Source organism: Coffea eugenioides, chromosome 7, assembly GCF_003713205.1.
Source record: "Coffea eugenioides isolate CCC68of chromosome 7, Ceug_1.0, whole genome shotgun sequence".
Taxonomy (NCBI): domain Eukaryota; kingdom Viridiplantae; phylum Streptophyta; class Magnoliopsida; order Gentianales; family Rubiaceae; genus Coffea; species Coffea eugenioides.
The window spans coordinates 11,922,826-11,944,109 of record NC_040041.1 but is presented as its reverse complement, the minus strand read 5'-3'; the positions used below and the strand labels follow the sequence as shown (position 1 = coordinate 11,944,109).

Sequence of the window (21,284 nt, the reverse complement as noted above, 5' to 3'; positions counted from 1 at the left end):
CTAGTCGGCTAATTAACCGCACTATCTTTAAATGACTATATCTCAGGTTACCAAGGTCTGATTAAGGTGTTCTTGGAGGCGTTTAAAAGCTAAGACAGAATACTAAAACTTTCATGTTTTGGTAAATAGCTAAATCAGTATGGACCATAGTGAATAAATACGATTAACTGGATGAATTGTCCAAAACGGATCACTGGAATGCATCCTAGAGCAGCGAGAGTATTTTGGCCTTTTCACAGTCTACATAGCTCCGATTGGGCTGAAATTTTGTAGGCACCTATAAAATACTATTATCTACAACTTTCATGTTTTAGGCTAAGCCTAATTCGGCCTCTAACTATGAGTACTAAAACCGGGCAGAATGTAAACATAAAATTCCAGAAATCTGGAGTTTTTGGGTTTTCATGACAATCTATGTGTTTCTTGCTTCCAACACTACCAAAGCCCCTTATAGAATCTTATATACAACATATACTAACTATACAACAAGTTTATGCAGAAATTTATTAAACCCTAACTTGCATATATCATCCAAAATCATCACAACAACTTGCATATCTTGTAATCAAGCCAAAACATGAACTAGATAACATCTTAAACCAAAATTTTAAAGAACAAGAACCATGATCAGATCTTATACCTCAAAGACAAAGCTTGGAAGAGTAATACTGTACCTCCTTTGGAAATTTTTAGTTTCCCTAGCTTCCCAACTCACAACTCACTCTTTAATCGGTTTAGAATTTTGATTCCTCACTTGGATAGTGCAAACCAAGAAGAAAATTGTTTTCTCTTGCTCTCCCTTTCTCTCTCTCTTGTCTCGGCCAAGCTCAAGGAAAAATGAAGAAGAAAGGCTGCTCTATGGTGATTAAAAGGCAAGAAGATTAGGATTAGTCTAAGCCACAAGTTTTGCCAACACTTGGATCAACCACAACCACAAAATTTTCTCTTTCTTCTCCTTGCATTTTGGCCACAAATTTCGGTCAAAGGCAGCTGGAAATGGGGGGATATTTTGCTCACATATGAATGAGCTCATGTAGTAAGAAAGTAGTGGTCAAGTGGTGCGTTCAATCGCTAGTGCGCGGTACCCGCCGGTTCGCGCCGTTTTTCTTAAAAACACACGTATTAGGGTTTTTACTTCCTATTCACTAACCTTGTATCATTGCTTCTAATCACATATTATTTCTTACTTAAAAGTCATTTTAATCACCAAATTTGATCCTTGCTCCGTACCGAAAATTCATCCGGCGAAAATCGCGAAAACCCTAATTTTGCTCCAATCTTGAAACCAAAAGTGAAACCCTACTTTCTAGGTTCATTGGCACTTATTGTGGGGTGATTGAGTAGTAGGGCCATTATAAAGTGGTATTTGTCAAAGAAAAGGGAATTTTTAAGAAAAATATAAGGAATTTGCACGGCTTCTGGCCGGATTCTCCACAAAACACTATTCACCAGAAATTTTTCCCTTTTCTTTTGCCTCGGGGCGTCACAACTGTAATCCTATGTTTCATTTTTGGGTTGTAAATTAATTTGAAATTCTTGGTTGAATGGAACTTTTATGTCAATCTAGATGCGTGATAGACTATTCCAAGATTGTTAGTGAGTGAGTCCTGGCGAGAGTTGGACAGGCGGTCCGTCAAACCCTTGGGTACGCCTTAGGGGGAGGTGGGGTCGTTACAATATCAGATCGCGAATTAGCTCTGATCAGGGACCAAACCATTTTAGCTTTGCAGCAGAAGATGATGAAACTCCTATACTTGATTCGGATGGAGAGCGAAACTACTCACTGGAAAATCGGGTTCAACAAGCAAATCAGTTATTGAATATCAGCTCGCGGATTAGATCTGATCAGGGACCAAACATCATTTCCCATTTTAGTTTTGCAGCAGAAGATGAAACGGCGACACTTGGTTTGGATAGAGAGTGAGACTACAGAAATCGGTTTCAAGAAGTAGAAGTTATTGAATATCAGCTCGCAGATTAGGTTTGCACCAGAACCAGAAGGCATTGGAATATTTGATGTGGGGTCTTCAGATGGATTTCTTGCTAGCTTCCGCACTTCAATTCCTATTGATGACTTGATTGTTGTGTTACAGATAGTCCAAGAAGATAGGATGAATAACAATAACAGTAGTCTGTTAGAAGCAACCATCTTAGAGCATCTCAAAACCAAAAATTATCCCACACTTGCTAATCATGTGGTCCAAGAACCTAAAATTTGCGTGGTGTGCCAATGCGAGTATGAGAATGGAGAGACAATTGGAACTCTAGAATGCCGGCACGAGTACCATGCTGATTGCATCAAAAGATGGTTAATGAAGAAGAATGTTTGCCTTGTTTGCAAACGTGAAGGGATTCAACAAAAATGCTGATAGTTTGCCTTTCTAATTTCTACCTATGTCAAGTGAAGCAAGCCTCCAATTTCAGGATTCCTTTGTTTATTGTCTATGTTTTTTGGATTTGTAGGTTAAAGTTAGGAACTTTATTTGTTTAACTACTGCAATAGGTCTGAATCTCAGCAGTACAAGAAATTCGTTATGACAAATCTTATTCTATAACATGGCTTAAAGTTTGCAATAAAGTTTTCCAACAACATATTCCTAACATCAAATCAATGTTTTAACTGTCAATTTGCTACTGGAAACAAGGTGTTAAAGTAGGATATGCTGTCTATCTATCTAATGGTTTTAACTATTTTATTTGATAGCTTAATGTAGGGGATTCTCCTTTTCTTTTTAGATTGGCTTGGATGTAGTGAATATGGTAATGAGGTAACGATGAAAACATCCTAGTATTGTGTGCAATAACAACATCTGATAGACAAAAAGAGCATCACCATACAATACTTGGAAAACATCGTAGACAAAGTTGATAAGATTTTGCAGTTACTAATTTTTTTCTCATTTTCTTGGTGGGGAGAAAAAAAGGAATTTGGATCAATACTGATGTAATTTTGCAGGCTATAGAGCTCTGCTATGATCTTCTAGTTAGACTCATGACTTTGGAAGATCCCTAATTAAGTATAATAAATCCGCCCTTAAGTCAATTTTAACTCTGCAAAATTTCAATACATCCTCCATTAACTAATTTCTTGATTCAATCATTCTTATCTTGGACCTCAAAACCGGAAAAAAAAAAAAAAACAAAGAAAGCGTTAAGAACTCAGTATTGAATTGGGGCCAGTCCAAGGCCCAACTTACTAGGGAGTTCAAAAAGAACCTTAAAGACTTTAATTTAGAAGAGCAAGCCTTTTTGTTGGGCAGACTTTGGGCTTTGAAAAGTCTGACTGGCTTACAAGGCCCACTTGACTGATATTTTGATTCATCAATATATGTTTTTTTTTTTATAAAAAAAAAGCAAGCAAAAAGGAAAAGAAAATTGTTAATTCCATCATGCAACAGAAATTTCGATAAAACTGCATCAATTTTACTTCTTATTTTTTAATATTTGGTGTGAAAAACTAAATAAACCTTGAGAGTGCTCTATACTAATTAGTTTTTCTTTTAACCAAAAAAATTACTATTTTGAATTTAATTAGGCATATTAATGAAATAGGAGCGCAAAGAGTCAAAAGGCAGTAAGAAAACTTAGAAAATTGATGTATTTATGACTATTTGATGCCAATCCTAACAAAAAAAAAAAATTCAGGCAGATTTAAAGCATATATGTTGCCTCATTCTTTCAATCACAATTTAGTTTCTCTTTTCCGTAAAATTATTCTATGCCAAACACATCTTTAAAGCACTTGTAACATACCAAAAAAAAAAAAAATTGATTATCAAATAGATTTTCCCACATGTTCGAACAAAATAAATACTTAAATAAATGTATTATAGTTTGAGGAAATAATAGGAGAATTGCAACCAAGAAACAAAGCAGCTCAGATCAGCCAAATCCAAGATCCACTAAACTAATCTGACAAAATACAACCAAAATCAAAAGCAAATTTCTTAGTAATTTTCCAAAAACAGATATTCCAAACTAGTCATCTCTGCCATTTTCTTGAACTTGTACTATGAATCCCACTCGGAACCAATTTCTTCATCATCACGAAGAATCAAAAAACCCCTTTTCATTCTTGACCATTTCTCCTCTCTTCATCAGAAACCAGAGTCATCACCATTATTGCTGCTAGATCCTCCATGGTTTCCTTGGTAGCAGTGACGGAGCCAGGATTTTTTTTTTGGGGGGGCCAAAATTGAAATTCCATTCAAAGATGATTAATTCATATATATATATATATATATATATATATATATATATAACTCTCATAATATAAACTAAAATTGAAAAAATTTAGGGGGGGCCAATTTTATTTTACACACATATTTACATATTATGAATTAAAATTCTCTAAACTTAGGGGGGCCATGGCCCCCCTCTGCCCCCCCTTGGCTCCGTCATTGCTTGGTAGTATGCCCACAGTATATGGATCTTCCGAAGCATATTCAGTTTCTCAGCATCCTCTTCCCTTGCTGCTTCATAACCCGCAAGTCTTTTTGTCGGATTCTTCCACATTTCTTGAATGGATTTAGCTTCTTGACGTTGCTGAAGGCATGAATAACAAGAAAGACCCAAGATGGCAGATGCTCCCAACAACGTCAGAATATCAGTAGATTTGGAAGACATGATATCTTTCTTTTTCTTTGAGAGTAAAATTCGTTTTTTTTTTTTTTTTTTTTTTTGAGCTTAGAACTGATTTGGAAGAGAGAAAGCAAGGACATAAAAAGGAGAGCGCCTTTGAGAATACAGGAAAATTAATGGCATTTTTTTTTTTCAGAATTTAACTGTTGTTCAAATGCAGCGTAACACTTTCTGGTACGAGGCAGCAGGGTGCTCAGTTGCCAGTACTGTGAATGCAGCTGGCAGGTTCTCGGTTGACAGGCTTTGTTGGTCCGTGGTGGTACATCTTGTAAATTGACTAAACTGCCACTCTAGGAGAAGTACAAGAATTTGTTTTGTAATTCGAATTCCTTGACTCCTTATGGCTAGTTAGGTCCATAAAATGAAAAAACTTTTTTTATCAGGTGTTTAACGAGATAACGCATCTAAATTCCATACTGTATGTATACACACTCTAAGGTTGCGTTTGCATTATAATTTTTTAGAGTTTTGGTAAAAAATGTATCGTGACAATTTGATATATATAAAGTAAAAAAATGAATAAAAAATATATTTATGAAAAATGTAGAGATTTTTGGGTAGAAAATCTTTTCCAAACAAGTATAAACTTTACTTACATTTATACACTTTTTTAATTAATTTTTAAAACATTTAAAAATTTAATCATTTGAAATACATTTTAACAAGTGCTTAATTAGTATCTGTTAGACAGACCTAAAAGAAAAATAGAAATCCTTGATTAATGTGTGTTTTTTTTTTAACCAAATTAAAGCTTAATTTAAAACAAAGGATGAAGTCTCAAAATTTTGGTTCCACTATTATACTTGCAATTCGGGGCTAATGTAGCCCTTAAAAAATCTCAAACTAACATGATGATAATCAATTCTGTGCTACGGAGACTGTGCTAGCAATTAGGTCTGGTTTCATCCATTAATTACATGTATCGACCCTCAATTTGTTCTGTTAAGTATTTCAAAGGCTTGTTAGGAAAAGTACTATATGAGATCAATGTATCAAATGCCAAATGATATGTAATTAGCAGTAAATCTGTAAAATTTCAAGAAGAATGTAACCATAATCTTAAAATGGGAAAGATCCATAGTAAGGAAGAAATTAAGCAGACAAATCTAAACTAATCAAAAACCAAAAGTCACCATATATTGCATAAATTCTTGTTGCAATTACAAGTACTTTTTCTTCCTCTGGAAACTAAACGTCACAAAAAAGAAAAGACAGCAGATCTAGCATTCCATATGCTATGGATATCTTCATAACTCCTTCAGCCCCCCTAGCTTCTCCCCCCAAAAACCCCATCAACAAAAAAAAAAAAAAAAAAAAAAAAAAAACCCATCTCAGAAGTTAGCAAAGATGCCACCATCACCACCATATCCATCATCATCAGCGGCAGCAGAAGAAGCCCGAGGCAAAGCCTTCAGTTGCAGGGTCCAGAGAGTTTCAACCATGGTTTGGATTTTGAGAAAGCCTTGGTTCTGGTTCAAGAGAGCCAAAATTTCCTTATCCGTCTTTTTGACTTCTTCAAGAACATCAAGTTTGGCTGTGAATCTGTTGCAACTTTCTTCCAGCCTTTTGTATGCATCCCTTCTTCGGATATTGGCATAAGCATCAAGAAGGGCAGCTCCTACTGCTAATACATTTGATGCTCTGATGATAATTGAGTTCAGCATTTTGGCTTTTCCTCTTGGTTTTGATGAACAATTTTGGGGGAGAAAGCAGGAGAAAGGTATATTATTATTATATATAGCACCACAAAACACCTGAGAGCGAGAGGGAGGGCAAGATTTCTTGATGTTATAGTAGGACTAATTCTTTTCAAAGGTGGCTAAAAGGGTCTTTTAGGAACTGTATCGTACAATATGGCCACCTTCACAAGAGACAAAAATGAACCTGGCAAATTGCAATCGTGTAGGAAAGACCGGATTAATCAAAATTTAGAGCCGGTTTGGATGGTTAGTTTTCAAAATTTTTGTAAAAAAATATTTTGTGATGATTTGTTATGTATGAGATAAAAAGTGATTGAGAAATATGTGTTCATGGAAAATATAAAATTTTTTTTAGAGAAAATGGAAATCCAAACAAGACCTTAGTATTTGATTATCTTTTTTTATTTCCATTTGGTTTGAATAAGTGAATGCCTAGGCACTTAATTGACCATAACTATATCCATTTTCCTCATATTTTTTCTTTTTGTAAAAATTCTTGTTTTAACTTTTGACATGGCTTATGAGTTGCAACAGTTCGTATTTCATAGTCACAGCAATTTATTTCAAAACAAGAACTATGTCCTTTTACTAGTTCAAGATTATTCACATTGAATTATTTGTCACTTAATTCGAAAACACAAAAATTACTGTGATAGTAAAATTTTAACACTGGCATTGATCAACGCCAGCCTTTGATAAACTCTTAAAGTAACAGAAGTACAAAACAACATTTGGGACTTTGAGAGAAAAATGCGTGCTATGAGTTAAAGGCGTTGGCTGTGAGCTCAATTCATAAGCGCGCTTTCTTCTTTAACGGCAATCAGAAAAAAAAGGAAAGTTTCCAAAACCCGTGTTCCTGATCCTAAGCGAATTGATTTTGACTTTTCCGTTAAAATTCAAATCAAATCCATGTCCTAACCACATCTGGATTCTGCAATTCCTATATAAGAATCAGAGTTCATAACGTTAGCTTCACATTATTCATACTGGAGTATCATTCTTGAAAAAACCCCCTCCAAGAAAAATGCAGCAACAGCAGTTCTATTCACCTGCTCTTCATCAGCATTATCATCACTACCAAACTTATCCGCCAAGGATTCAAGAAAACATGGGAATTTACGACGGACACTATGTTTTCTTCCCCCCTCCTGATCAGACTCCATTTTACCCTGTTCCGTCAGCTTATGGCTTCCCAGTTTATCCACAATCCATTCAGCCAGGTTACTATTCTCGAGATTTTTTTCTTCCTAGCCCTCTGCAATACTACTACGGTCATCCTCCTGCTGAAGCGATGTACTATGATCAGAATAACAATTACTATGTTAATCAAGAGCAAAACCTCCAATGTCCCCGGAGCCATCTTCAAGAATCTGATCAGGGACCGGACCTCCTCTCCCGTTTTAGCTTTGCACCAGAAGATGAGACTGTCATACTTGATTTGGATGCGGAGGAGAACTACCCACTTGAGAACCAGCTTCAAGAATCTGGTCATGGACGAAATATTCACTTACGATTGAGCGCGAGCTTTGCACCAGAAGATGATACTACTCCCCTACGTGCGTTGGATGTAGAGTTCGTCAATGAGGAAGGAAATCTTGCCAGCGTCACGACTTTGATTCCTGCTGATGACCCAATTGTTGAGTTCCTACAACAATTGGTTCCAGAAGACAGGATTAGTAAAAATAGTGGTTTACTGGAAGCAACCATCTCAGAGCATCTGAAAATCAGAAGTTATCAAACACTTGCTGATCAACAACCTGAAATTTGCGTAGTTTGCCAGTGCGAGTGCGAGAATGGGGAGACAATTGGAACTCTAGAATGCAAGCATGAGTACCATGCCGACTGCATCAAAAGGTGGTTAATGAAGAAGAATGTTTGCCCTCTTTGCAAACGTGAAGGAATTCAACAGAAAAGCTAATTGAGAAGTTAATAGCTGTTCTGTTTCTCAGAATCTGGAAGGCTCTCCTCCGCTTTCTGGATTCTTTTTGTATTATTCTTTATTTTGTTTGGATTTGTTACATAAGTTAGGAAAGCTATGACCTTTGTTTGTATAACTACTGTTATTGATCTATATTTGAGTTGTACAGAAATTCTTGAATTTTGTTCTTGAATTTGAAAACTAGTCCTACTATGTGATACGTTTTAGCTTTTAAAATAGAGATTAAGGTTCTATAATTGCAAATTTAAGCAACTTCTTGGATTAGTCATTAGTCATCATGACTTGAGAAATTATGGAGTGCTGATGTGCTATGAACCTCAAAAAATTTTTTGTGTATGTTTTAGGTATTTAGAATTAAGGACCATTTTCGTTCTAGTTTTTGCCCTCACCCCTAAATTTTTTTTTTGGGGGGGGGGGGGGGGGGGGGGGTGGTTAAACACCCCTCCCCACCACCCCACAAAAAACTTAAGTGATGCTCCTACAATGGTAGTATAATAATAGTATCCCTTGTCTCAAATATTAATGACTTGTCAAATTTAGACTTAAATATAAATATAGAAGTTTATCTTCTTTTTTTTCTTTTTACCTAGAGGATAAGAAAATATATATTATCATACTATATACTGTCCTTAGAGAAGTATAGTGCCTATCAAATAAAAAACTCTATCAACGAGAGACACGAATTTCTTTGTCTCTGGTTAGCATCTCTCTCTTTATCTTATTTGTTAACTATACAATGCAGCAAAATCTTTAATATTTTTCATAAATCACTTCAACTTAATAATATTTAGAAATACATTTTAGGGCTTATTTGAGATAAATATCATCTTTTTAATTTTTTAGTTATTGGTTCATTGAAAATTCTTATTTTTAATTGTTTGTCCATTGACGATTCTTATTTGTATGTAGTGGAATTCACAATTTTTTCCATTCTCATCCTACGATCGATTGAATTTGAATATATGTAATTTATTTTTTAGTAGAAGAAATTTCCTGTAAACAAGAATTGAAAGTTGAGGCTTCATTGTTGAGTGAAATAAAGTATTACAGATGTTCAGTTGAGTAGTACTTTTGAGTATTTGACCAGGTCAATTTAAAGAGTATGATTAAAACTTTCCTCAATTTTTTCAACATTCAAGAATTCCAATACTTTTTCAACTTAATTTTGAAAAGACAGGTGTGAATTATAAGTTTGATCACAGTCTTTACCCTGTCCAGAAGGTTATCCGTAGAATGGAAGTCCAGAAAGTTTACTCTGTACAAATGGAAGATCTGAGTCGTTGCACAGACGTCAGGGGTCAACCACGCCAAATTTCTATCAGTTCACACACACATTAACAAGTGTGATGCAACCAGTGTATACACAGAAGAGCAAGAAAAAAGCTGCTTCTCTTCTATTCAATCTCGCAATTTCCATACATGGCTCCGTTGACGAGCAATTTGTAAGAATTTTCGTAAGATCCAGTAAAATCTGAAAGACGATTAGTCCATCAAAACTAGGATTTCTGTGGACATTATTGAAGGAAGATCCCCCAGTCTTTACTCTGCATGGTAAGTGCTCTATAGAATTTCAGTACAAATGGTAGTTGAAATTGTCAATGGTAGTTGAAATTGTCAATTGTCAACAGAAACATTTATTGCTGCTGTAGAACTGCCAATACAAATTTTTCCCTCGGAAGACCTGAGTTGTTGCAAAGACTTGAGGAGTCAACCATGCCAAATCTCGACGCAAGTCTTATATTTATACTAAGAAAGCAAGTAGGATACACAGAAAAGCAAGAGAGAACCGGCTTCTCTTCTATTGCATCTCCAATTTCCATACATGGCTGCTTTTTTGTTCTTCGTCCTATCATCAGCATTCTATTCAGGAATAGCAGCTCAAAACAGCCCTCTTAACATTAGCTTAGGTTCTTCTCTAACGCCCACAGGCAACTCATCATCATGGTTGTCGCCATCTGGAATATTTGCTTTTGGATTCTATCAGCAACGCAATGGCTATGCTGTGGGGATTTTTCTTGCTGGAATTCCTGAAAAGACTGCAGTTTGGACTGCCAACAGGGATAACCCCATTTTTTCGAGCAATGTTTCGCTGATTTTGTCTACAGATGGCAGGCTCATTTTGCAACAGCCAGAAGGTCAAGACATAACTGTTGCTGATCCTTTGGAACCGATTTCTTCAGCTTCCATGTTAGATTCTGGAAATTTTGTGTTATACAATTCTGATAAGGAAATCATATGGCAAAGTTTCGAGCATCCGACTAATAGTTTATTGCCTCGTCAGCAATTGATACCCGGTCAGGAGCTGATCTCCAGTGCTTCAGAAACTGATGATTCAAAAGGAATTTTTCGTCTTGTAATGCAAACAGATGGAAACCTTGTACAGTACCCAGTGGGAGCAGCAAACGGACCGGAAAATGCCTATTGGGTATCTGAAACATATGGAGACGGTCCAAATGTAACTCTAAATCTCGAGGATGATGGACATCTCTACTTCATCAATTCAAGTGTTAATATAGTGAAGAATCTTTCTGATGGAGGACATCCTAAGAACGAGATGATCTATTTGATGAAGATTGATGTGGATGGTATTTTCCGATTGTATTCACATTCGATAGATCAGGGGGGCAATTGGTCTATCATATGGGAATCTTCAACTGATAAGTGTGATCCTAAAGGCCTTTGTGGGTTCAATAGCTTCTGCACTAAAATTGATAACTTGGTCGATTGCAAATGTCTTCCTGGATTTCAGTTTGTCAATCAAGGAAATTGGAGGTTGGGCTGTGAGAGAAGTTTTGTTACAGATAGTTGTAATTCCACGGATTCAAATGTCAACTATACCATTGAATTCTTGGAAAATACTGTATGGGCAGATTACACCTTTTCCATTGTGAACACAAGCACGAAAGATGATTGTGCAAAGGTTTGTCTGGAAGATTGCAACTGCGAAGCAGCATTCTTCAAAGATGGACAATGCAAGAAGCAGAAGCTCCCATTGACATATGGAAAAAGAGAAACTGACTCGAATATTGCTCTTGTCAAGGTCCACAAACGTGCAACTATAGATGAAGGTGTAATTCCAAGTAATCCTCTAAAATGCAGAAAGGAAGAAGTTCGTGTCTATGTCCTAATAATTGGGATTTCCCTTGCTGTTCTTGCAGTTCTGATATCTGTATTTGCTGGACTTTATGTTCAGAAAAATCGGGCAGGGGCCCATAAACAAATACTGGGAAAGGGAAATGTCGAATTTGTTGAGAATGTGGCTCCAAGGGCCTTTACCTTTGCTGAGCTGGAGCAGGCAACAAATGAATTCAGAGAAGAGTTGGGCAAAGGAGCATTTGGGACTGTGTACAAAGGGATTTTGCCAAATTCCAAGAAGATTGTGGCCGTGAAGAAACTTGAGAAAGGATTAGCAGAAGGGGAAAGGGAGTTTCAGAACGAAATCTCAGTGATTGGGAAAACGCATCATCGTAATCTCGTCCAGCTACTTGGATACTGCCTTGATGGAGCTAAGAGGCTTCTAGTTTATGAGTACATGCGCAATGGATCGTTGGAAAAAATCCTGCACAAACCAGAGAATCATCCAAGCTGGGACGAAAGAATGAAAATTGCCTGTGACATTGCTAGAGGTATTCTTTACTTACATGAAGAATGTGAGACACAAATCATCCACTGTGACATCAAACCTCAGAATGTACTCATGGATGAAAGCAGATGTGCCAATATTTCTGATTTTGGATTGGCAAAGCTGTTGAAAAATGATCAAACCAGAACTTATACAGGAGTAAGAGGAACAAGAGGCTATGTTGCACCAGAATGGTTCAGGAACTTGCCTGTGACAGTTAAAGCAGATGTTTACAGCTTCGGAATTATGCTGTTAGAAATCATATGCTGCCGAAAAAGCGTAGACTGTACCAGTCCTGAGAATGAAGCAATTCTTGAAGAATGGGCTAATCAGTGTTTTGAGGCTGGAGAGCTATATAAATTGGTTGGTGATGAGGAGGTTGATGACGTGAGAGAACTGGAAAGAATGATCAAGATAGCTCTTTGGTGCATCCAAGAAGAGCCGGCACTTCGTCCATCCATGAAGAAAGTTCTATTGATGCTCGAAGGAACTGGTGACATTCCAATTCCTCCCAGCCTTCCATCTTTTTCAAGTGCCTTATAATTGTAATTTGTTGTTTTGGTATTTTTCTAGTTTCACATCTCATCTATTTTATGAAATATGAACTTCATTGTTGGATAAATATTTATGTGTTTTCTTAGCTTATTCTGCTGATGTGTTAGTGCATAGTATTTGACACTATATTACTTGCTTGATTCATGTCATAGTCACCGAAGTATCCACCGAAGATTCAAGTGGAAACCACTGTGAAAGATCCACATTGAACCACAGCAATTATGTTGTAGACAACTAAGTCCACGAAGCCCAAATTGACTGGGCATGCTAAATTTGATGGAGCTTAATTTCTTCATTGCTGAAAGGCAAAGTATTCGACAACTATTGAAAATTTTGTATTGTCTAGGTCAATTTCCTAAAGTCTTTTTTTAATCATATATTTTGAAATTGAAAAAAATCATCTAGAGATATATGAAATTGTCAATTTGGTATTGAAGGCACTATATAATATACTGTAATACATCCTTACAATGACATTACACGTCATTTTGCATAGGAATGTAATCAAGTCGAGTCAAAATTGAGTATAAAAACTAACAAATAAAAAATTAAATAATACTGAAAATAAAAACTAAAATTAAATAACAAGTAATATTTGATTAGGCTTGATTAGACATGCAAACAAACATTTTAAATCTAAAACTCGATTCGATTTACTACTTGAACAAGATCAAATTGAGCCAAGTCATCAAGCTTGAGTCGAAATTTTCACAAGTCAAGCATCGAGCTACTCACTTGCACCGATAATTCTACTGCTCAAACCAAAGTGAAAATAATATGAAAAAAGGGCATGAAGCATTCATCAGTATAATATAGTTAGAATAATATATTGACCCAAGTCAAACCTTATTATAGGATTTCAATAAACTTGAGCTAATTAATAAAATGGTCTACCCAACGGGTTAATTAATACAAAAAGGGGAAAAAGAAAAAAAAATTAAGGAAACACAAAGAGTCAATTAAAGAAAAAAAAATCTGCTGTTGATAAATGAACTCTAATTTGTTGACTATTAGTTATCAAATCTTGCTCTAGAATTTGGTTTGATTTTGTAGTCCAAAGAATACCGTACCATTACATATCTGGAATAGTAATAATTAATAAAATAAAAGACCTGTATTTATATATTTTGGTCACCTCAGCCATTTTAATTTTTAAACGATGGTAATTTTGATATTTTTAAGGTTTCGTTACTAATGATCATTTCCTTCACTTAATCAAATATGCTGAATTGCCAAATACTTCTTTTTCTTTGGAATATTTTGAGATTGAGTGCATAATCACAGCCTGAGGCCCAATCTAATCTTGGCCTTCTTAACATTGTGTTGTTGGATGAGTTAAAAGGGTTGGCTGTGAGCGCAATTCATATGCTTGCTTTCTTCTTTGATGGCAATCAGAAAAAAAGGAAAGTTTCCAAAACCTGCGTTCCTAAACGAATTGATTTTGACTTTTCCGCTAAAATTCAAATCAAATCCATGTCCTAACCAGATCTAGATTCTGCAACTCCTATATAAGAATTAGAGTTCATAACGTGAGCTTCACATTGTTCATACTAGGGGTATCATTTTTGAAAAAATCTCTCCAACAAAAATGCAGCAACAGCATTTCTATTCATCTGCTCTTCATCAGCATTATCATCACTACCAAACTTATCCGCAAAGGATTCAAGAAAACATGGGAATTTACACTGAACACTGTGCTTTCCTCCCCCTGCCTGATCAGACTCCTTTTTACCCTGTTCCGTCAGCTTATGGCTTCCCAGTTTATCCTCAATTCATTCAACTAGGCTATGATTCTCGAGATTTTTTTCTTCCTAGTCCTCTGCAATACTACTACGGTCATCCTGCTGAACCGATATACTATGATCAGAATAATAATTACTATCTTAATCAAGAACAGAACCTCCAATGGCCCCAGACCATCTTCAAGAATCTGATCAGGGACTGTCGGGAAAAAAAATGAGGCTTTGAGAAACATTGCTGCCTTCTCTTTATTCGAACCTACATATATACATGCGAATCCTCCTAATTAGCCGCAAGAGAATCCTGCTATGATTGAGGAACTTACCTAGAATTATACCAGGATCCAATCTCTTAGAGATATACCAGAATCCCAGCCAACTAAGTACTTATCTAACTAATACATATCTAATATTATCTAGACAACTAATATACAGCAATACCCCCCCTCAAGGTGGAGCATGAAGATTCGAAATGCCCAACTTGGCAAGTAATTGAACGAACTGATGCTTGCCCAGGGCTTTGGTAAGAATATCAGCCAATTGATGAGTAGTCGGAACATAGGCCGGATGAATGGTACCGCGACAAATCTCATCACGAACGAAATGACAGTCAACCTCAATATGCTTAGTGCGTTCATGAAAAACGGGATTCTGAGCGATGTGTAATGCAGATTGACTATCACTATAGATACGCACAGGAGTAGGATGGTGAACACCAAGAGTAAAGAGCAACCCGCGCAACCATTTCAATTCACATGTGGTGACGGGTAAAGCGCGGTACTCAGCCTCTGCAGAGGAACGAGATACCGTTGGTTGCTTCTTAGTTTTCCACGAAATCGGAGAATCACCAAGGAACACAAAGTATGCAGTCAATCAGCATCACAATAGGCTGTTAGGCGTAAATCAGAGGAGGATTTGAGCAATATACCCTGACCCGGATTGGACTTTAGATAGCGAACCACTCGAAGAGCTGCGTCCCAATGCGCCTCCTTCGGCTGCTGCATGAATTGAGCCAAGATATGAACACAATAGGATAATTCGGGATGTGTGATAGTCAAATATATAAGACGGCCAACTAGCCTGCGATACTGTGCAAGAAATTTCATATCGACACCCTCATTAAATCCCAGACGATGATTTTGCTCTATAGGAGTGCCAGCTGGCTTGGATCCCAAAAGTCCCATCTCAGAAATAATATCCAACGCATACTTACGTTGACTGAGAACAATGCCAGTAGAATTTCGAGCAACTTCAAGACCTAAAAAATATTTGAGCGTACCAAGATCCTTCATATGAAACAGTGGCTTAAGTAACGTTTGAAACGTTGTATAGCCGCCGAATCGTTACCCCCAATCATCATGTCATCAACATAAACTAGAATGGATAAGTGCACATCATCTTGCTGGTAAGTGAACAAAGAATAGTCGGAGGAAGACTGAACAAAATCGTAGCGAGTAAGGGCCGCTGCCAACTTGGCAAACCAACACCGTGGGGCTTGGCGTAAACCATAGAGAGACTTGCGCAGACGACACATTTGATTGTGACCTGACGCCGCAAATCCTGGAGGGAAGCGCATGTACACTTCTTCGTCAAGCTCACCATGAAGGAAAGCATTGTGTACATCCATTTGATGTAATTCCCAGTGCTTTGCTGCTGCCACTGCGAGGAAGGTGCGAACTGTTACCATCTTGGCCGTCGGCGGGAAGGTTTCTGTGTAGTCAATACCTTCGACTTGATGATTGCCAAAAACCACCAAGCGAGCTTTATAACGTTCAATGGACCCGTCTGCATGATACTTGATGCGGTAGACCCATTTGCTGCCTAACGCTTTCTTCCCCTTAGGCAACTCTTCAATGGTCCATGTACCATTTGCTTCCAACGTCTTTATCTCTTCTTTCATTGCATCACGCCAACATTGAGAATGAACGGCCTCTGAATAACTGGAAGGCTCACGTCCTGCAGTTATAGCTGCCAAGAAACGGCGATGCGGCAAGGAGAATTGATCACAAGTGACATAGTGAGAGATAGGATATGGTGTACCTGCGGACGCCGCCGTTGAGGATGAGTGAGCAGGTGACGGGCTGAGGCGAGCTGTATGTGTGACATAATCTTGAAGCCGAACAGAAGGATATCGTTGCTGTTGTCCGCGGCCAAGCACAACCTCTGACTCAGTAGTATCACCTCGGTTCCCATTGTCGTGCCCATCAATGTCCTCAAGCACCCTCTCAGGATGCGGGGTAGATGAGCCCCTGTGTCCCTCGCGGTCGGTAGAAGGTAAGAGCCAGTGTGCTTCCTCTTCCAAATTACCAGAAGGATGTGGAGCTGAAGTTGCATTGTAGACATCTTGATCCACAGTCTCCGTAAAGAAAGGAAACTCAGACTCAACGAATATCACATCCCGTGACTCAAACAGGACGCCAGTATCTAAATCATATAACCTCCACCCCTTCTTTGCATAAGGGTATCCAACGAATACACATTTACAACTTTGACTGGTGAATTTATCTCTGTCGCGATTAAGACTATGTGCATAGCAGAGACAACCGAAAACCCGCAAATTATTAAGAGATGGTGCTTTACCAAACAATACTTCAAAAGGTGTTTTTCCACCCAGAAGTGGTGTGGGAGTTCGATTAATCAAATAGCCTGCAGTCAAAATACATTCACCCCAAAATCTGATAGGCAAACAAGATTGAAAACGAAGCGCCCTTCCCATATTAAGGATGTGTCTATGTTTACGTTCAACACGCCCATTTTGCTGAGGAGTGTCCACGATAGACATTTGATGAATGATTCCAAGATCTTTCAAGTAACTGGTTAAACATATAAATTCTTTGCCATTGTCACTACGAACAATTTTGACCTTTCTATTAAATTGACGTTCAGTGAAGGCCAAAATTTTTTTAAGGATCTTAGGTACCTCGTGCTTTTCCTTTATCAAGAAGATCCAAACAGCACGTGAGTGATCATCCACAATAGTTAGAAAATATTTAGAACCGCAAAGAGACACTTCACGATATGGACCCCATAAATCACAATGTATCAACTCAAAAATTTCAGTTGCCTTATTTTCACTAGAAACAAAAGAGTTCGAGTATGTTTTGCCCGCAAACAGACATCACAATAACCTAAATCTGACCCAAACTTAATACCACCGATCATAGAAGAAAGGGATTCCACAATGCGCTTGGAGGGGTGTCCTAGTCTTTGGTGCCAAACCTCCGCACTTACGGTGCCGTCCACCTTATTTGCTCGAGCAGAAAGTACTTCCCTCACAACATACAGCCCTTCTCGCTCTTCACCCGCTCCAATCAGCATCCTCGAAGTACGGTCCTGTACAACACATAGACAATCAGTAAACTTTAATATAAGAGTCTTGTCTCGAGCCAACTTTGACACCGAGATCATATTGCAGTCTAAGTCAGGTATAAATAAGATATTCTTGAGACACAAGGATCCCAAAATAACGGTTCCTTCCTTTGTAGCCATAACCTGTTCGCCATTAGGCAACTTCACAGGACAAGGAGAAATATTCCATACTTCGCTAAAAGACTCAACGACTCCAGTCATATGATGTGAAACGCCGGTATCAAAAAGCCATTGTAAATTCGCCTTACCAGACAAACGATGGCTCGACGTTGATTTGTGTGTGCTCAAGAGCGACTTCAATGTCAACCAATCTTCTGCACTAAGATTTTCCAGCCCCACCTTATCTGCATCTCCAGGAACATGCATCGACGACGCGGTAGTGTTTGCGGTCTGCACAGCAGTTGCATTTGCCGTGCCACCCCTACCGCGACCTGGTCGTCCGCCTTTTCCTCTACCACGGCCAGTCGTATCTGCTCCTCGCCCAGCAGGAAATCCGTGTAACCTATAGCAAGTGTCAATGGTGTGTCCTGATTTTTGGCAATAAGAACATAGAGGTCTGTCCTCTAGTCGAGTTCCTCCTGAATTGCGCGATCCGTCTGCAACTGGTGCCTTGACTGTAAAACTGACCGGATCCGTCTTCTCAGAAGCGGGATTTTGCGTCATAGAGCAAACCTGCTCCTGTTCCGTCACCTGCGAGTACACTCGATACATGTTAGGTAGGGGATCAGTTGCCATTATGGTGGATCTAATGGTGCTGTAAAGAGTGTCATCGAGTCCCATGAGAAACTGATGAACTTTCTCCTTTTCATTGCGCCTTTCCAGCCGTGCATTGAGATTGCACGTACAACCATGACAAGTGCACACTGGCATCGGATCGTGATCATTCAGATCATCCCAGATCTTTTTGAGTCTACCGTAATAGCCCATAACGGTATCACCGTTTTGTTTGCACTTTGAAACTTCAGTTTTTAATTGATGAACCCTCGCTCCATTGCATACAGAGAATCGTTGCTGGATATCATCCCACAACTCTTTGGCCGTTTCTCTGTAGGAGATCGTGGAGCGCAGGCTTGGCTCTATCGTATTAAAAATCCATGAGATAATCATGGAGTTCACAGTTCACCAATTTTCTACCTCATTTGAGTCATCGGTTGGTTGTTTAATTGAACCATCGATAAACCCATTTTTCTTCTTCACTCGAAGCGAAATACGAATTGCTTTCGCCCACTCTTCATAGTTGGTGCCTTTCAATTGGGTATGAATAATTAGGTTTCCTGGATTATCATTTGACGTAAGGGCAAATGGCGAGATGGATTTCTTCCCATCATCTGATCCGGAATCCCTTGAAGACGCCATGGATCTTTGACGTCAAAACAATGAGCCCAAATTGAACTTCAGCAATGATTGAACTTCGGCAATGATTGAACTTCGGGAGTTGGATACTGCACGTGCTATTCTAAGGCAAACCCAGGTCATGGGTGTCATGAAACAAGAGCAGCCAGAAAGATACTTAAGGCTTGAGCATCTACTGGTTCGAACTTATTTTGACCCTCATAAGGCTTATCAAGAGTCAACGAAGGAGAAAAGGCGTGCCCAAGCTCTTTCTGCGGAAATATCTGTGGTTCCACCTTCAAGATTAATATCGGCAACAAAAGTTTCAAGGCTGTCAACGGTATCAAGGATGAGTCATATCCGCATTGGCCTAGTGAAATCAGATAGAGACCAGTGAAGAAGTGCCCAAATTTGCAAGCCTTCGGAGCTGATCAGCGGGACAATGGGGATGAATTACCCAGTAACAAAACTAACAATAGCTCTGATACCATGTCGGGAAAAAAAATGAGGCTTTGAGAAACATTGCTGCCTTCTCTTTATTCGAACCTACATATATACATGTGAATCCTCCTAATTAGCCGCAAGAGAATCCTGCTATGATTGAGGAACTTACCTAGAATTATACCAGGATCCAATCTCCTAGAGATATACCAGAATCCCAGCCAACTAAGTACTTATCTAACTAATATATATCTAATATTATCTAGACAACTAATATACAGCAATAGGGACCAAACATCCTTTCCCATTTCAGCTTTGCACCAGAAGATGAGACTGTCATACTTGATTTGGATGCAGAGGAGAACTACCCACTTGGGAAGCTTCAATAATCTGATCAAGGCCGAGATAACCTCTCCCGGTTGACCTTTACCTTAGACAGTGAGACTACCATACTTGATTTGGATGCAGGGGAGAACTATCCACTAGAGAACCAGCTTCAAGAATCTGAAATGCACTTGCGATTGAGCTCGAGCTTTGCACCAGATGATACTCCTCCACTACGTGCATTGGATTTGGCGTTCATCAATGAGGAAGGATATCTTGCCAGCATCAGGACTTTGATTCCTGCTGATGACCTAATCATTGAGTTCCTACTACAATTGGTCCCAGAAGACAGGATTAATAAAAATAGTGGTTTGCCAGAAGCAACCATCTCAGAGCACCTGAAAATCACAAATTATCAAACACTTGCGGATCAAGAACCTGAAATTTGTGTAGTTTGCCAGTGCGAGTACGAGAATGGGGAGATAATTGGAACTCTAGAATGCAGGCATGAGTACCATGCCGACTGCATCAAAAGGTGGTTAATGAAGAAGAATGTTTGCCCTTTTTGCACACGTGAAGGAATTCAACAGAAAAGCTAATTGAGAATTTAAGAGCAGTTCTATTTCTCAGAGTCTGGAAGGCTCTCCTTTGATTTCTAGATTCTTTTTGTATTATTCTTTATTTTGTTTGGATTTGTGACATAAGTTAGGAAAGCCATGAACTTTCTTTGTTTAACTACTGTTATTGATCTATATTTGAGTTGCACAGAAATTCTTGAATTTTGTTCTTGAATTTGCAAACTAATCCTTCTATGTGATACGTTTTAACTTTTAAAATAGAGTTTAAGGTTTTGCAATTGCAAATTTTTAAGGAATTTTTTTGGATTTGTCCTCTGAAGAAGTTGCTTCTCAAATATCATCTTAAAATAGAGTTTAAGGTTCTATAATTGTAAATTTAAGAAACTTCTTAGATGAGTCATCATGACTTGAGAAATTACAGAGTGTTGATGTGCTATGAACCTTAAGGAGCAATTGACTCGAATATTGCTCTTGGCAAGGTCAAGTAATCTTCTAAAATGCAAAAGGGAAGAATTTCAGGTCTATGTCCCCTATGGGATTTCCCTTGCTGTTCTAGGAGTTCTAATATCTGTAATTGTTGGAGTTTATGTTCGTAGAAATTAGGTATGGGCTTATAAGTGTTGGATCTTTAATCCAATATTGGACTTATATATGAATAATTATGTGTTGCAGACTGTCAAATATGATTAAGTCCAATTAGAGTGATCAATAATGATTTGGGCTTTCATGTATCTAATAGGATGTACACCTTTAATGTGTAAAGACTTAAGAGTAATTCCTATTTTTTTATGATGGTCTGAAATAGGAGTCTAAAAGATAACAGAAAAGTTATCTATAAATAGGGTAATGATCCCCAAATTACACGTATTCTTATTGTCGTATTTTCTAATACCACAAAATAACTCTTTTTTGATATCCATCGTTAGGAAAGATACCAGAGAAAAATTAAAGGTTTCTTTCAAGAGAATAGCAAATACGTGTTGACTTGGAAGACCACTCCAAAATCTCTAGAAATTCAAGTAGTAGTTTGTTAACATGAATCTA

The 21,284-nt window shown here is 38.0% G+C and overlaps 3 protein-coding genes across 3 annotated transcripts; all 3 read left to right on the top strand.

Moving 5' to 3' along the window:
* Positions 1 to 7,365: 7,365 nt before the first annotated feature.
* LOC113776909 (probable E3 ubiquitin-protein ligase ZFP1) lies at positions 7,366 to 8,259 on the top strand. Its single transcript, XM_027321958.1, has one exon. It carries the CDS (start codon positions 7,366 to 7,368, stop codon positions 8,257 to 8,259), a length of 894 nt encoding a protein of 297 aa, XP_027177759.1.
* A 1,831-nt stretch (positions 8,260 to 10,090) lies between these two features.
* LOC113778296 (G-type lectin S-receptor-like serine/threonine-protein kinase LECRK3) lies at positions 10,091 to 12,535 on the top strand. Its single transcript, XM_027323649.1, has one exon. The coding sequence runs from the start codon at positions 10,103 to 10,105 to the stop codon at positions 12,443 to 12,445; it is 2,343 nt and encodes a 780-aa protein (XP_027179450.1). The 5' UTR covers positions 10,091 to 10,102; the 3' UTR covers positions 12,446 to 12,535.
* A 6,447-nt stretch (positions 12,536 to 18,982) lies between these two features.
* On the top strand, positions 18,983 to 20,261 carry LOC113776908. The gene is made up of 2 exons (XM_027321957.1): positions 18,983 to 19,250; positions 19,807 to 20,261. Exons 1-2 carry the CDS (start codon positions 18,983 to 18,985, stop codon positions 20,259 to 20,261), a joined length of 723 nt encoding a protein of 240 aa, XP_027177758.1.
* The last annotated feature ends 1,023 nt before the right edge of the window (positions 20,262 to 21,284 follow it).